The 17,796-nt window shown below is 46.0% G+C and overlaps 1 protein-coding gene across 1 annotated transcript in view; it reads right to left on the bottom strand.

Moving 5' to 3' along the window:
* Positions 1–17,796, bottom strand: part of PCNT (pericentrin) — a 73,282-nt gene that overhangs the window by 2,025 nt on the left and 53,461 nt on the right. Inside the window, exons 36-46 of the mRNA XM_080632073.1 lie at positions 17,428–17,623; positions 16,273–16,486; positions 15,555–15,705; positions 12,963–13,679; positions 11,968–12,242; positions 10,549–10,651; positions 7,416–7,580; positions 5,316–5,554; positions 3,313–3,401; positions 2,107–2,254; positions 68–195 (exon numbers count right to left, since the gene is read on the bottom strand). Of these exons, the coding sequence (XP_080488199.1) occupies positions 68–195; positions 2,107–2,254; positions 3,313–3,401; positions 5,316–5,554; positions 7,416–7,580; positions 10,549–10,651; positions 11,968–12,242; positions 12,963–13,679; positions 15,555–15,705; positions 16,273–16,486; positions 17,428–17,623 (2,425 nt within the window). The remainder of the gene's footprint in view (positions 1–67; positions 196–2,106; positions 2,255–3,312; positions 3,402–5,315; positions 5,555–7,415; positions 7,581–10,548; positions 10,652–11,967; positions 12,243–12,962; positions 13,680–15,554; positions 15,706–16,272; positions 16,487–17,427; positions 17,624–17,796) is intronic.

Genomic DNA, 17,796 nt, shown 5'->3' on the forward strand with positions numbered 1-17,796 from the left:
ACCCTACAAGTGTTATAGGCAATATAGGAAGAGCATTGCAAAAAGCAGGGGAAGAGGTTGTTCTCACCTGGGTGCATACCCCCCAGTCTTTGCTGGATAACCTCCAGGCGATGGATGTATTCCGTTAGGGATCGTTCAGGATCCTCAGTAGGCACAAGTGACTTTTCTGAACCTGAACTTGTGGACGGATGCAGTCTTAAAAGGAAAACAAATTATTTCCTTCTCGTGCTATACCCTCAAATATAATAATACATTCATAAAGGCAGCAACTCAGTGCAGAGCAAACTGGAACAACAGTAAAAGCCACCACCACCAAAGAGTTACATGTAAAACTGGGCAGCTTTGTATACAAGGGAGTCAAAAGAAAGGATGTTTTGATGCGAGCTGGTGTAGCTATGAATATCTCTCTAGGTTTATGCAACACAAAGTACCTCAGGTAAGAAAGCTGCAGTCAGAGGCACGCCCAAATGGCCAAGCGAGAAGACCCACTTCTGCAGACAGAGAAGGACTGAAGAGGAGCGTGCTGCATCCAGGCATGTATGCTCCTGTTCAGCAGGTAAAATGCTATCTTCAGATGCTAACACTGTGTTTCCTTTCTGGACATTAACAACAAACTACAAATATTAGCAAAACTATGTACTGGAGGGGACACTGTTCAAACACACTGCTATTTGTGAAGTTTCCTTCACCCTGCACCTTTGGATGAGTGGAAGTCGGCTCCTATCCATCCCTTCCTTTCATATAGCCTTGCCAGGAAAAGAAAGCAGCAATAGGTATTGTTTAACCCATCTCAAATCCACGTTAGACTTGAGTTGCCACTAACCCAGTCACTCTGGGTAATCAGTCAGGACCTGCTTGTTCCATACAATACACATGACTTTTTATGCTAGGTCAGCTGCCAGCTTCTGTTTGTGGCTGTCAGACCCAGACACATGCCAAGATAGAGGAAGAGGATGGGGTAGATGAAGTCCTCTGGGAAATGCTGGCAGGTCTCATGATTGTCCAAAATGTTTTGCTGAAGTCTGTGCAAAGCAGAACAGTACCTGTCCTTCATGACAAGCACCATCTAGCCCCCCCAAATCAGTCAGCAGTGTTAAAAACCAGAAATAATTCAGAGCATCTTCTGCCTTGGGTACCTCTGGATCACCACAGCTACTTCCTTGCTATTCTTTTTGTCTTTAGGAAGGAAATTCTTGCCTACTGGTTGAAGCTTCTAAACTATCAAGGAGGTGAAGGGACAAACAACACATCCCAAGCTGACAGGACTGCGAACAGCTACCTGCCTTCCACATCAACTCCTGCAAATCCTGACTTCAAGGAGGAAGACAGGTATGAGGAAGAGTGGTCTGGGAGAGGAGATACTACACCCAGTAATGGGCTATGCAGTGGCCAAGGTTACCCTGGGTTCCAGGAGAGCCTGGGACTGGGAAGGTCAGTGATGAGTGAAGGCCACCTTGCAGCTCAGGCATTCTCTCGGCAGCACTGTGCAGAATGTCACCTGTGAATCCAGCCCAGTGACAAGCAGCTGGGGTTGCATTTCTGTGCAGAACTGGCCATTCATGAAAAACTGCAACTGCAAACACCCCACAAGAGCTCCAGCTCTTGTTCTGTGCATCCCAGGGGCTGACAGCAGCTAGCACTAATGCAGTGCTGTCATAAGGTAGGGGAGCCACTTCCACGGGGTGCTCAGAAATTCATCTCCAACTTGGACAGCAAAGGCAATAAGAATTACCCCTCACAGAATGCTGACAAACAGAATCCCAGACTGGTTTGGGAAGGGACCTTAAAGCTCATCCAGTTCCAATCCCTGCTACGGGCAGGGACACCTTCCACTAGTTTGCTCCAAGCCCCATCCAGCCTGGCCATTGTAAATCCTGGTCCACATTGGTGGAAGCACCATTAGGAATGCTCTCAGTCCAGGAAAGTTGGTGTGCTTAAAGCAAATGAGAGGATTTCTCCTGTAACATCTTGAAAGAAACAAACCATTTCCCAGATGTAAGAAAACAAACCCCTCTTCTCGTTCCAGTACCTCCTCCAGGCAGTGGTTATGTTTTGCAAAGCCTGTCCATTGGGGTGGTGCAGCAGAGGCAGTGACCATGGACTGACCTGCGGGGTAGGCGGTGGGATGCTCTGGGGCAGGGGGTCCCCAACCTTGTGGAGCTGGTTCTGGGGCGCAGCCCGGTGTCCCGGGTCGGGGGGGAGCTCACGGCTGGGGGCTGCAGCTCATCCAGGACCTCAGTTCTAGCACCAGGGGCTGTGTTAAATAGGAAACAGTTCAAAACACGCATGCTGGGAATCATCATAAACAGTAGGCTATCACAACCATACCCAATAAACCCCATGGGAACTACAGCACAATTAAACTGTATTTAAGCTGCATTTAAAACCAAACACACTTTCTACAGCCAACTGCTCTTTTGGTTTGGTTTTTGTTTGCTTATTTTAATCAGATTTCACAGAAGTTTTGCATTTCGCTCTCAAACAACTGCTTCCTGCAGATGGAGAACTCGCCCTTTGTTCTTACTCCAGACTTGGTTTCTCATCAGCCGTTGCTCCATCCACACAGAGGATGTCCCAATGGCTGAGATCAGCAAAATACTGTATTTTCTTTAAACTTAGTTCTTCTTGTTTGCTCTAACTACACGTTACAGTTGAATTACACTGCCCGACTCTAGAGACAGCACAGAAACGAGATAGGGTTTGTTGGGTTTGGTGAAGGTTTGGGAAGGGCAGCGGGGTGTTTTGTTTTCATTAAAACAGAAAAACCCCTTCAGAGAAGTCCTTTAACTCACCAAAGAGCTCAAAACCAAACCCAAATATTATTTTCATGAAGCTACCAAGATGCTGTTTTGCAGTGAGGCAGAAGTTCAGCAGGGATTGCAGGACTCAGGTTTCATAACAAACCACACCACAGTGGTTCAAAGAATCCCAGCCTGGTTTGGGTTGGAAGGGACCATAAAGCTCACCCAGTTCCAACCCCCTGCCACAGGCAGGGACACCTTCCACTAGAGCAGGGTGCTCCAAGCCCCTGTGTCCAACCTGGCCTTGAGCACTGCCAGGGATGGGGCAGCCACAGCTTCTCTGGGCACCCTGGGCCAGCGCCTCAGCACCCTCACAGGGAAGAGCTTCTGCCTAAGAGCTCATCTCAGTCTCCCCTGTTCTGGCAGGTTCAAGCCATTCCCCTTGGCCTGTCCCTGTGTTAACAGGTGAACAGATTTTGCCACTTCTATGGGTATACTTTGGGGTTTGTTTTTAAATGGAATGCAACACTAAAGAGAAATTATGATTAAAACAAAGTACCAAAAGGCTTACCTGTGTAACCTCCTGTGCTGTGAGCAATGGTTTCAGCCTGTGTGCTCTTCCTGCCAACTTTGTTCCACTTCTTCACCAAAAACTTTAACCTTGGTAACAAAATAAATTTGGGCAATCATTAAAAATAAGTCAAAATACACTGAATTTTAATGTTAAACTTTGCTGGCATCAAAATAAGAATCCTTGCAGGAATGGAGGCAACATTCTTCAACTTTGGTCATTAGAATGAAGGCTCATCCCATTTTATTCTGCAATGCTCCTCTACCTTTTGGAAAGGTTTGCTCCTTGTGGCACTGCTCCTGCACTGTCCCTTGTTTCCAGAGTTCTGTGGCAGCTCTTCCCAACTAGGAGAAGTAATTTGGAGGTCACTGTCTCTACATCCTTTGATATTGCAACCATTATAGCATCCATGTAAAAGACAAGAGCCGAAAGACATTCTGTGCCGTCTCCTGAAAGTCTTAAACTCGGTAGTAATCATTTTTACTAGACAAGGAAATTGCACAGAAGGAACCCACTTACATTTCATAGAATCCCAGACTGGTTTGGGTTGGAAGAGACCTTAAAGCTCATCCAGTTCCAACCCCCTGCCACGGGCAGGGACCCCTTCCACTGGAGCAGCTTGCTCCAAGCCCCTGTGTCCAACCTGGCCTTGAACACTGCCAGGGATGGGGCAGCCACAGCTTCTCTGGGCACCCTGGGCCAGCGCCTCAGCACCCTCACAGGGAAGAGCTTCTGCCTAAGAGCTCATCTCAGTCTCCCCTGTTCTGGCAGGTTCAAGCCATTCCCCTTGTCCTGTCCCTACAGGCCCTTGTCCCAAGCCCCTCTCCAGGTTTCCTGCAGCCCCTTTAGGCACTGGAGCTGCTCTCAGGTCTCCCCTTCAGGAGCCTTCTCTTCTCCAGGCTGACCCAGCCCAGCTCTCTCAGCCTGGCTCCAGAGCAGAGCTGCTCCAGCCCTCGCAGCATCTCCATGGCCTCCTCTGCACTCGCTCCAACAGCTCCACGTCCCTCTTGTGCTGCTGCCCCAGAGCTGGATCAGGGCTGCAGGGGGGGTCTCCCCAGAGCACAGCAGAGGGGCAGGATCCCCTCCCTGAGCTGCAGCTCATGCCCTGGGGGTGCAGCCCAGCACATGGGGGGCTTCTGGGCTCAAGCACACACTGAAGCTGGGTCATGAGGAGCTTCTCCTCACCCAGCACCCCCAAGTCCATCTCCTCCGGGATGCTGCATCCAGTCTCCCCCAGCTTGTGTTTCACTTGGGATTGCCCCAACTCCAGGGCAGGACCTTGCATTTGGCCTTGTTGAACTTCATGAGGTTCACGTAGTCCCACATCTCCGGCCCGTGCAGGTCCCTCTGGATGGCATAAAGATGGCATTTAAAACTATCCTTTTCATTAAGTGGTCTTAAAACCCATTACGAGATGGCATATTGTCCAAAGTACAGTTAACAAAACCCATCTGACAGTAAGTGACAGAACATGATAGACTCAAACCCAATGAAACACAGGCTACCAGATTCAAGAGGGGAAAACCATCACTGATGAGATGATCACACTCTGAAACAAGACAGACTATTCAGTGAGTCCAAATAGATAAGGAACAGACCTGAAAGGAAAACAGTTTGTAATGGCTGTGCACTGATTCTCAACTAGATTGCTGCTGGGTATCCCTTAGGATAGAAACAGCTTTGTATCAGTCTATAGTTCAGTACACATGCAAGTCAGCACTGACTTTGCAATAGCAGTTTAGCCAAAGTTATAGCTAAGAAGTCATAGAATCATGGAATGTTTTGGTTGGAAGGAACCTTAAAGATATCTAGTTTCAGCCCCCTGCCACAGGCAGGGACCCAGGTCACAAGAATGGGAATCTTGCATGATACCTCTCCATCCGTTTGAACTAGTTTTGGAGGTAGGTTTTGCTTAATATTAATCTAGGATACGCCATAGGAACTCTCGGTTTTTAAACTTCCCAGGAAAATATCACGTAAGAGAGACCACATTTTGGCTTTACCTTGATATGGCAATGATTGCCCTGGCTGCGCATCTGAACTTGGTAAAAGGACGGGAACGTGATCCAGAAAGCTGCAGGTCTGCAGGCGAGGGGTAGATTCCCATGCGGGCTATCAGGGAGAGGGTGGCTTGTTCACAGTCCTGAAAACCACCGAGAAGCAGCAAGAGGTATTTCTTCTGATAAACCAGAGCCTTCCTAAAGCTCTCTGCTCTGAGGTACTTCCTATATAATCTCTGCAACTGGAAAAAAAGCAAAAACAGGAAACAAAAATAAATCCAATCTGTTAAGATTTAGCTACAGAAAGCTCAGAAAAGTTAGTAGCTTTTCCCAGCAGTATCTCCCACACTGTGGGTATCTAAAACCTATGTGGCTTTACCAAAATGTAGAAAGATCATTTATAATTATGAAGCATGGAAGCAGTGCAAGTTTCTCTCTGCTCTCGTGAGACCTCACTTGGAGCATTGTGTGCAGTTCTGGTGTCCTCAACATAAAAAGGACATGGAACTGTTGGAACAAGTCCAGAGGAGGCCACGAGGATGATCAGGGGCTGGAGCACCTCCTATATGAAGAGAGGCTGAGAAAATTGGGGCTGTTCAGCCTGGAGAAGAGAAGGCTGCGTGGAGACCTCATAGCAGCTTCCAGTATCTGAAGGGGACTACAAGGATGCTGGGGATGGACTCTTCATCAGGGACTGCAGTGACAGGACAAGGGGTAACGGGTTCAAACTGAAACAGGGGAAGTTTAGATTAGATCTAAGGAAGAAATTCTTTACTGAGAGGGTGGTGAGGCACTGGAATGGGTTGCCCAGGGAGGTTGTGAATGCTCCATCCCTGGTGGTGTTCAAGGCCAGGTTGGACAGAGCCTTGGGTGCCATGGTTTAGTGTGAGGTGTCCCTGCCCATGGCAGGGGGGTTGGAACTGGATGATCTTAAGGTCCTTTCCAACCCTGACTATTCTGTGATTCTGCGATTCTAAATGTAATTCTGATCAAGTATTTGTGTCACAGCCACCATGACTCAGCCAGTTTTGGTGCAATGCCATGGTATGACACTCCTGCAGTGGACACCACACATAGAGGCTTGTACCAAGTCTAATGAGTTTGTGTATATCTGTGTAGTCTTGGCTAGGCTAGAAAGTTTTGGCCTGGTTACTGCTTGGTGTGCAAAACACCAACCACAACCAAGCCACCTTCACATGGAACACCGATATCATGGGCACAAGGGCAGCAGGAAGGATTCTGTATGTAGCTAAAAAGCCCCCCTGTTTGGAGTGTCAGACTGCCTTAGCTCTGCTGAAGGCTTCAAAGCAACACAGTCGTATCTGAAACGCTAAACCAATTTAACTCTAACAAAAAAATTAACATCTGCTTTAAATATTAACCAGAAAACACAGTGGGATAAGTGCCCGTCAGGCTTGATTATGATCAAAAGTGTCAGAGGAATAAAAAGTATTTAAGATTGGTGAGGGCAGATTAAAAATAGTGGATGTTGGGTATTTTCATGCTTGGACAAGAAGTCTGAATCTCCCTCTCCTTTAAGAGTAGCAATTGGTTCCACAGACCTTGGTTACTTTGGGTGCACATTCCTGTCTAAGACCAAGGAAGTTACACAGGAACTTCTCTGATGAGGTATATCGGGGAAGGTGTTCCTAATTTAATATGCAGTGTATAAAACTGTTCATCTATAAAAACACCTTTTAAGATAGCAACTGAAGCCTACAGCAAATAAGTGAAACCTAAATGCCATAATCTGACAGATGTATCTCCAAATCTGAGCTGTCCACTTCCTGGCTCCTCTGCAACAGGAAGTTTTATTATCACCTTGATTAAAAGAAAGAAAATAGAATTACTAAATTACCTGTCCTACATGTGACATTAATCCCTTAGGCAATGCCTAAAGAACAGTACTACCAAGGACTGAACTCACCAGAGGTTTTTATGATCCTGAGTTGGTAACAGCTGTCATACAGCAAAGCTGTACAACAGGCAAGATGGCGAAAGCAAGCCATGTGTCAGAGGTTGAAATGACATGCCAAAGCCTGTGGCACTGCTCGCCCCAAGAGCTCCAGACAGCCCCTTTGCTGGCCATCATGAGAGTTTTACCTTAGGACTGGAAGTTTCTACCAGTGGTTTGTTGGCAATTCCAGCACTGGCTTTAGCCAGTTCTGATTCAGCCTGTTTCAGAGCTTTCTGCAAAATGTTCCTCTCTTGCTGCCAGGATTCTCTTTCCAGTTCTTGAACAGAGTTGGTATCACACGTAGATCTGATCTAAAAAAAAAACCCAAAGGAAGGGAGCTGTGATGGGGTTTGCATGTTACTCCCACAGCAAACATCTCAAAGAGAGTAATAACCTAACTTGATGGACAAAACCCGTGAAGATAACTAGGCTGAAAACCAGCAGTGGCATTCAGGTGTTCAGTGGTAGGATGGGCAGCTGAAGCACACAGGCAGCCTTTCTTAAGAAGGATCAAAGCAATTGTTAACTAAGCTACCTCTTCGCTACAGATTTCTCTGAGTGGCTGTACAGGAATCCTATTCCCTTTAGCAGCAGTCTCCTCAACACTTGGAAACTGAGAGAGCTGGGCTTGTTCAGCCTGAAGAAGAGAAGGCTCCTTAAGGGGAGACACAGAGCAGCTCCAGTGCCTAAAGGGGCTGCAGGAAACCTGGAGAGGGGCTTGGGACAAGGGCCTGTAGGGACAGGCCAAGGGGAATGGCTTTAACCTGCCAGAACAGGGGAGACTGAGATGAGCTCTTGGGCAGAAGCTCTTCCCTGTGAGGGTGCTGAGGCGCTGGCACAGGGTGCCCAGAGAAGCTGTGGCTGCCCCATCCCTGGCAGTGTTCAAGGCCAGGTTGGACACAGGGGCTTGGAGCAAGCTGCTCTAGTGGAAGGTGTCCCTGCCCGTGGCACAGGGTTGGAGCTGGATGAGCTTTAAGGCCCCTTCAAACCCAAACCGTTCCACGATTGTATGAAATGCTCTCCACCTCTCAGCATATTTAAAATGAATTAAATGATGCTTCAACAATCTAACACGACCCTCAGAACCATTTTGAAATTAGGCATTGATTTCTGTCCAAGTTAAACTCTTGTCCTGTACTTATCATCTAATTCACAGATGTCCTATACAATTTCAGGTTTTTCCACTGAACCTTTCTCATCCTGAAGGATGCATTTCCCTTTGTGTGTCCTTCACTGGCATAGCGCCTGTGCCATATCACACACTGAGATGAGACTGAAGAGCACTTTGAGCATGAGGGCAGAGATAAGGACTTCAGGTACAAAATACGCTTCAGATAGATAAGTATATAGTTCAAACATGAGGAAAAAAACCCATGTGTATCATCCTTAAAGGGAGGAAAACTGCTCCGTATTGGCCTCCTCAGCAAGCACCCCACTGAGGATCATGGTCCCACCATCCTACAGACCTACAGACCTACAAAAGCTCAGTTTGAAGGTGGTAACAGATACTTGTAATATCTGAAGGAATTCCATGGGATTCATCTATGCAGTTGATTCTACTGCACCACTTGGCTTTTGACTGACCAGTTGACTCCATATTCACCTTGGCACAGGTTTTCCCTTTTGGCGTTTGCCACTTTCCCTGTCTAATAGTCCCACATTATCACAACTCAAGGAGGTAACAGCAGTGAATTTCTTTGGTCTCCAGAGCATGTAGTTCAGTATCTTAAAGGAAAGAGAAATTCAGGGAGGAAACTGAAGCAAAAGGTGATTCTGGAAAAGAAATCAAAGAAAAGGGCAGAGAGAAAGGAACATCTGTGCCCACAAAAGCAACGATACCAAGACGGGTTTTGCTGCCTAAGCTATTGAAAGGCAAACATCTTTAGAGTGCTCCACTAAACTTCTCTTGTTAAACAAAAGAAGCTAGAAAACTTGAGTCCCTTGATTTTAGCGTGGCCATAGTCCCTAGAGGAGCCAATTGCAAAGTGTGGTCCAACAAGACAAGGAACTCCTATTCTGCATGGCATTCCTGGGCTTAATGTGATGAGCGCCTGGAAAACCTAAATGTTGTGAAAAGCATTTGGAACAGAGTTCGTAATGCAGAAGACCTAACAGTATCAGAGGAAAAACAAACAACCCAGAACTACTTTTCTTTACCAGTGGAGTAATAACTTAGAGGGAGCTGAGCCAGAAAAAGAGCTCAGCTCTGGAGGGAGTTCTAAGTCAGATTTAAACAGAGCCATAAGGTTGTCTCGTCCCCCTCCACAGGTTCTCTGAGCATTCTGTCCACAGCAGAGAGCTCTAAAGCTTTGTAAGACGAAGGCTTAACCAAAATAACTCCATGGACACTCCCCAGGGAAGAGGTCACATCCCTCTCCTCAAGGCTGGAGATGATCCATTTGGCAACCACCTAAATGGCTGCACAGGTGACATAAGGGAAGTATTTATGGTGTTTTGTAAGCAGTTAAGACACAGGCAGAGCTTGCAGCCTGCCAAAGCGGCTTGTCATACATCTTGTGTTACAGAGTACGTGACAGCCACACGAGTTACAAAAGCCTCTTCCTGTACCAGAGACAGTCAGAACTATTTCCCAAAGGTGTGATTTCTGGGGATCTGCTATCCAGAAGGTGAAGGAATAGAGAGAGGCAGAATCAAACAAGAGCCAGGACCGTTAGGTAGCCCTAAATCCCCAAATTTTGGCTGAAATGTGGTTGAAGATCTCTATTACGAGGGAAAGACATAAATGATAGGGCAAAGTTATCTGGTGAATAAGATGGAATCTAAAATACTGAAGTTTTTATAATGTATTTCATATCAGAAGACTGAGACTCAGCCTTTGACAGCCCCTAGACTTGCAATACTGCAGACATCAGTCAGAACAGCCCTCCAGAGATTACAAACCACTCCTGGGCTTTCTGACAACAAGTTGACAGTTCACTGAAAACCAACTGTCTCTGGATGCATCCAGAAGCAGCAGCCACACATCCCAGGGATTGATACCCTTGGATATATTATTGTGCATCTAGGAAGAAAAACACCATTAGAAGTAGACTCTGCAGCATAACAAAAAAGCAAGAGGCTGATACTAAAATATGCTCATATAGTGACAATGTGAGGACATCTTTTTTCCCACCCCCAAGGCAAAAAATGATTTTTCTCAGGATGTTTTACTGAAAAAGAAAGGGAAGGAAGTCAATCAATCAACTGACATGTATGCTGCAATCCAAAGAATACAGAACAACTTACTGATGATCAACATATAGATGCTGTTTTCCTTACCTGAGATGCAGGAGGAGATAATAAATCTGATTTTAGTTCCTTTAATGTCTGCAGTAAAGAGGCTACAGCTTCATCACTTGATACAGGCCAATCATTGATTGTTCTGTCAAACAGAAATAATTTTTCAGTATCAGGGTGATTCGTAGTAATCACAGAATCATAGAATAGTTAGGGTTGGAAAGGACCTTAAGATCATCCAGTTCCAACCCCCCTACCATGGCCAGGGACACCTCACACTAAACCATGGCTCTGTCCAACCTGGCCCTGAACACCGCCAGGGATGGAGCATTCACAGCTTCCTGGGCAACCCATTCCAGTGCCTCACCACTCTCACAGTAAAGAATTTCTTCCTTAGATCCAGTCTAAACTTCCCCTGTTTCAGTTTGAACCCGTTACCCCTTGTCCTGTCACTACAGTCCCTGATGAAGAGTCCATCCCCAGCATCCTTGTAGGCCCCCTTCAGACACTGGAAGCTGCTCTGAGGTCTCCACGCAGCCTTCTCTTCTCCAGGCTGAACAGCCCCAACTTTCTCAGCCTGGCTCCATACAGGAGCTGCTCCAGCCCCTGATCATCCTCGTGGCCTCCTTTGGACTTGCTCCAACAGTTCCATGTCCTTTTTATGTTGAGGACACCAGAACTGCACACAATGCTCCAAGTGAGGTCTCACGAGAGCAGAGCAGAGGGGCAGGATCACCTCCTTCGACCTGCTGGTCACGCTCCTCTTGATGCAGCCCAGGATGTGAAAATACATTTGATTCCTCCTCCCCACTGGAAGCCCTTGAAGTTTTGAGGCTGTATTTATGCACTCTTCATCACACAAACTACTATGAATGCACACAGAAATGAGCAAGTTTTGTTAATTTTTAAGAGTAGCATTTCTAATTACTGCTGCACAGGATTTGCTCAGAAGTCTGTACTTTACACCAGTCTGAAATTCTATCACGCAAATTCAGGCTGCAGCAAAACACCACCAGTATCTTACTCTGCTGCTAAAGAAATAAGAAATTAAATGCTACTTGGCCATTCATTCCTGACCCTTTGTTTTTCCCTGCCATGCTCAATGGAGTTTCCCATTCTAAGCATGCAGATGTATCAATGAGCCTGCTGTTTTGATTGCTCTCTAATCAGACTGCTGCAGCTGCCAAGCTACCAACCAACTCTTTCCAGTAGGGAGTTAGGTGTTAAGCAGGGCTGCTTCAAAGATCTAGTTCAGACACAGGCACACAAGATTCTAAGGGGAATGGCTGCAGTGGGTGGCAATAACCAGTCTGCTGGCACCACAAAAGCATGGTCTCGCACAAGGCTGAGCCTTGGAAGCAGAAACCCTGCTCACTCCCCTCAGCACAGGGATCTCAGCCATGACCCACTCAAGTTCATGAGCAAAGTGGAAAGCAAATGACTATTTTATGAACTACTCACTTATCCACCGTTTTATCTATGAACTCGTTCAGGTGCACAGCTACAGAAAGCAACTGCTGCCTTATCTTCTCTAGCTGTTGCTGCTGCTGTTGCAAATGTGGTTTCTCAGTTTCTTTTGTCATTGCCTGTTTCACGTTTCGATCTTTCTTTGAGGCACAGGACAGTTCTTGCTGATGGCTGGGTGACAGGAGACTGCGTTCTTCTAATATTGCCACTGTTCCCTGCAGTTCCTTAATTCTTTGTTCATCCCTCTGGTGTTGCTGTTCCAAGTTCTGCTGTTAGAACAGAATAAGGAGTAGGCAATTGCATCTTATACATACATACACATATGCATATATATATATATATATATATATATACACACACGAGTGGTTTTTGGTTTTGGTTTGATATACACATACACAGATGGCAAGTAAGAGCATCCCACCTAACTATCCATATCCAGCATATCCATCCCAGTATTCCTTAACTCACAGACCACTCTTAGGGGAAGGGCCACCAGGAAGCCATTCAATGGCTCCGGAATGGGTATTTTCTCCATCCATTTTCAGACGTGGTGACTGAGAAATCTCCAGAGAGCCTGCAAAGCTTCCCTCCTTCCCTAACGAAAGCCAAGGAGTTGAGAAACAAGAAGGGCAAAATCCAGACTGCTGCAAACCATAATTAGGAGCCTAGCTCAAAATAAGGGCAATGACATGAAACCTAATTCAGTTCCATTCTGTGTTTAAGCCATATCCTTCTCCATCTGTTAACAACTGTCAATTCCCAGCACAGGCTAAGATGTAAAGATCAGCTTCTGTCAACAGCAAACCCAGACACAACCCCCTGAGAACAGCTGCATTTGATCTCTTTTCCTGCATTTCTCATCTAATGTGTTTTTCAGAAAGCTTTGTTTCAAGGGAAGGAAACATTTCCATTAAACACCACCCCCCACAGGGTTAAATCCCAGTTTGTGGCTATTTCAGTGTAAGGCAAAACTTGCAGAGCTTTCTCACCAGTCTCTCTTGATCTCTCTGCCAGTTCTTCTGCTTCTCTACCTCTGTGTGTTGCTGCTGTCTCCTCTCTCTGTCTCTCTCCTCTTTCTTGTTTCTATCTTGCTCTTTCATGGCCTTGTAGAGCAACTGCAGTTGTTCCCAGTCAGCTTTCAGCTTTGCCTCCCTCTCCTTCTGGGCCTCTAAGGACCGGATTACCTCTTGCTTTTGAGCCTGGAGAGATTCCAGCATAGCTCGTAACTTGTCATTGACTTCTCTCTCCTTCTGGGTTTCTTCACAGCACATCTGTACCTCAGCCTCCAGCTGCCTTTTGGAACGAATGGCCTTCTGGTGCATCTTCTCGATAATAGCAGCTAGCTCCATGCTTCGGGATCTTTCTTCTTCCAGCTGGGCTTGGAGCTCTCGAACAAAGGCTTGCTCCAGCAGTGACTCCCTGTACTGACAAGAAGCACCTTCTTTCACTCTCGCGCTCAACTGCTCTGTCAAAACACGTTCGTGATTCAAGGAATTCAGGAGCTCCAAAGAGCGATTTTTCTCAGCATCCAGATTTTTCTGGAGCTCCGACAGCTTGGCCTGCTCCTGGGCCAGCAAAGCTTCGCAGCGGGAGTGCTCGATCTGAAGTTCCTTGCGGAGATTATCACTGACGGTTTGCTCGTGCTCCAAGGAAACAGCCAGCTGGCTCTTCTGCATCAACTGCAGCTCCAAGGCAGCCTGCAGCTCCTGTTCAAAAGGGGAAGCAGAGACAGTGGGGGGCTGGCTCACATTCGGCAATTTCCAGCCTCCTGTTTTATCCAGGAACACTGAACTAAAGTAGTTCAGGTGTAAAAAACCCAATTAATTTAAAATGGCAAGTTTAAGTTTCTAATTACAAACGCCAGAAGAATGGGGAGACCTTAGAGCAGCTCCAGTGCCTAAAGGAGCCGACATGCAACCTGGCTTTGGATAAGGGCCCGCAGGGACAGGCCAAGGGGAATGGCTTTAACCTGCCAGAACAGGGGAGACTGAGATGAGCTCTTAGGCAGAAGCTCTTCCCTGTGAGGGTGCTGAGGCGCTGGCCCAGGGTGCCCAGAGAAGCTGTGGCTGCCCCATCCCTGGCAGTGTTCAAGGCCAGGTTGGACACAGGGGCTTGGAGCAAGCTGCTCTAGTGGAAGGGGTCCCTGCCTGTGGCAGGGGGTGGGAACTCGATAAGCTTTAAGGTCTCTTCCAACCCAAACCAGGCTGGGATTCAATGACACCAAGTAACAAAACCAAATATGTAATGTTAAAATATTGTCTTCAATTAGCAAGACCTTCAATTAGTGAGGAATCACTCAATCCCCTTAAGTTACATCTGAAGCAGAAATCACCCACGTTGATTTAAAAAGGCTGAAAAATCTAAGCAGTAAGAGTAGCTGTAAAACCTCTGGATTTTACAGCCCATCTGCTTAAAGCACACAGTGCAGACAGATAAAAATAGTCCATCCCTAGATCCATTCTGGGAGCCAGCCTTTCTTCAGAAGGAAAAGCAGCAATGAAGGGGCAGTCCCAGGGTGCTTGCAGACAGTCAGAGCTGACCTGTCCTCTCATCTGGTAGAAAGCCAGGTCAGATGCTAAGTGGCATCAACTTTTTATAGCAGTGCTAGAAGGGATGATTTGGGAATGCAAGCCTGCAGGGATGTGAACTGGGAATCTGTTGCACAGCTATACCTAGGGCAATGCACTTCTCTCTTTGCCTTGACTAAAATGGGCCCTGCCTTCCCTGCATAAGCTTCCCTTTTAAAAGCTAGAGGATGTTAGTGCCATGTGCTACCATGTAAGTGGTAACAAAAATCCCAACAAAACCCACCCAGAAACCTAAACACCTATCAGAAAGATGATGTGAGAGGCCAGACTACAAGGAAAGGAGTCAGAATTGTGTTTCCTCACTTAAGGCATTGAACTAGGATTGTTTTGGAGTTGGGATTTTGTGTTTAAGTTTAAAAAAAGGCTTATGTTAAATCTTCTTCCTTTTCCAGTCACTGTAGGCCTTTTACAAGCACCAAGTCACTGTTATCACAGTATCAGAGAGAAAGCTCTTCATCTCTTTTCTGTTCAGTTTAGAAGAAAGGGAACAAAAAGACTTTGGTTAACCTCCAAAAATACATGTTATATTGGAAAAGCTCCAGTTACTCTCTGCCAAGCCAATGTACCACTGGATGGTTTCCTTTATAATCTCAGTTGATCGTACACATCCCGTCCTCATAGCACATTTGCTCTGCAATCAAGGGCGCAGTTACACAGTTGGAGAATCTGGCTCTCCCTACACAACAAGGGGCAGTACTCGTAAAACATGAAAGTGTTAAGCTCTGGAAATACTAAGATACAAAGAGAGGAAAAAAAGGCATAACATTTCTGCTTATTTCTCTATGTGCAGTTAGGAAGGGCAATGGAAAGCATTAATTCTGTGAAGAGAAAATAAACCTATGCACATGCACTAGAATGTTTTCGTTTTATAATAGTTACTAAACAAAAACCATCTGATGTGGAAAGACTGCAAAATAACCTGTTAGTTATGTTAGAGAGTTAACTTCATGCACCAAGGGAGGTGACCTGAGGCACTGAGATGTAGGGCATTACCTCCAAGGCCTTTGTCTTTTCATATGCTGCTTTCTTATGCTGAAGCTGCTGTTCCTCAAAGAGATCTTGCAGCTCAGTTTGCTTCAGATGCTCAGCCTTCAACTCTTCAAGTGCAGTTGTTAAAGCCTTTTCTTTTTTATCCAACTCAGACCTGCAAAGTTCAAAACGTCACTTCTGTCTGCGTTCAGAACAGGACATCCTCTTCCAAGAACGCCAGCAAGGTATTTTGGGTTACTTTTTGTGAGCTGGTCTACTGATTAGTTCTTTAAAGCCTCTGCTCTTTCTGCAGAGAGCCGGTTTTCAAGTCACAGCTATTTACCAGCTGAAAACATTTACCGTCCTGCAAGCAAAGCTGGGATTTCACTGTTTAGTAACAATAAAGAGAAGTTACCTACACTGGCAGAGCAAAGCTGCTATCCTGTGAAAGAAAAACACCAGCGGTGTGTGAGGTGGGGAAGCGTACACAAGATGACAGACAAACAGAAGTACCACCCAAAAGACTAAGCCAAAAGCTGCAGGAGTGGGGTACATCAGGGATGCAGGGGTCTAGGCCATTACTGAAGAAAAATTAACACAGCCATGAGAAGTGAGAGATTCGTTTTCCTCCTGGTGTTTCCAAGAGCTAAGCCAGTCGTGGATCCTCATTGGATATATATAGTATATAAAGTTCTTTCAGACCTGCTGATGAGTAAAATAAGTGAATAAAGTTACTTCTCACCGTAACTGGTTCAATTCCCTTTGAAGCTCTTCTAGGGATTTCTGCAGCCTTTCATTCTCTTGCTTACTTTCAGAAAGCTCTGATTTCAGGGCTGCTTTTTCTTGATTCAAGAGATCACACGTTTCAGAGGCTCTCTTCTGCTCCTCAGACAGGGTGCTGTGCAAGTCACTTACAATAGATTTTTCCTCCTGAAGCTTATATTCTAATAATTCAACTAGGATAAGGAAATGTTATTTGCATTACAGAGAACTTGACAATATGTCATCACTTACCCTGAGCTGCTGGGATATATTGTAAGTAACCTGTTGCTAATGGACTCTAACCCTCATTAAGCAAACGCATCCATTTACTGGCAAACATATATATATATATATACATAAAAGAATTATTTTACTGTCCTTGTTTCTGCTTCTACATGTATGCACTATTTAGGAGTCACTCTTCAGTTCTGTTGCTTTGGGTTATTTTAAAGGTTCTCTTTGCTTTTCACACAGTTTTCTTAACTACTAACATTAGAAAGAATTCCTTCATCTGCTAAAATGACAGCAACCTGATGCATTAGTAAAACTGAAGAATTGTACAGCATAAGAAGGACATGGAGCTGTTGGAGCAAGTCCAGAGGAGGCCACGAGGATGAGCAGGGGCTGGAGCAGCTCCTATATGAAGACAGGCTGAGAAAGTTGGGGCTGGAGAAGAGAAGCTGCAAGGAGACCTCAGAGCAGCTTCCAGTGTCTGAAAGGGGCTACAAGGATGCTGGAGAGGGACTCTTCGTTAGGGACTGTAGGGACAGGACAAGGGGTGATGGGTTCAAACTTAAACAGGGGAAGTTCAGGTAGGATATAAGGAAGAAGTTGTTTCCTGTGAGGGTGCTGAGGCGCTGGCAAAGGGTGCTCAGAGAAGCTGCGGCTGCCCCATCCCTGGCAGTGTTCAAGGCCAGGTTGGACACAGGGGCTTGGAGCAAGCTGCTCTAGTGGAAGGTGTCCCTGCCCATGGCAGGGGTTTGGGGCTGGATGAGCTTTAAGGTCCCTTCCAACCCAAACCATTCTATGATCTGCTTCGTTGCAGAACAATCTTTTTTGCCTTTCATCTTCCAGGCAAAAAAAAGGAAAGAGCTGGCATGGAAGACCAGGTAACAAAGACTTGGGTGATGATTACCTTTCCTCCGAAGGTGATGTTCTCGTTTGCTCCCAATTTCTTCTGCATTGGTAAGGGTTTCCTGCAACTGCTGTAGCTTCTCTTGGTTCTGAAGATGCGTCATACGTAGCTGTGCTCGGAGGTCCTGTATTTCTGAGAGCAAGCTATTTCGGTCTGAGGAGAAAAGGTGCTCTACAACCATCTGCCTCTGTTCCTCCTGAAAACAAACCAAATCCTATTAAATCCACAAGGCTATTACCATATTTCCTAAAAATATGAACCCTACAGACACCCTTGCAGTGTAAGGCACTTCAAATGACTAAGTTCATGCTTCATATTAGTGCAAAATGGTAACAGTGAGGAACAACGAGAACCCACTTCACTAGCTTC

The sequence above is a fragment of the Psittacula echo genome (genome assembly GCF_963264785.1).
Source record: "Psittacula echo genome assembly, chromosome: 20".
Taxonomy (NCBI): Eukaryota; Metazoa; Chordata; class Aves; order Psittaciformes; family Psittacidae; genus Psittacula; species Psittacula echo.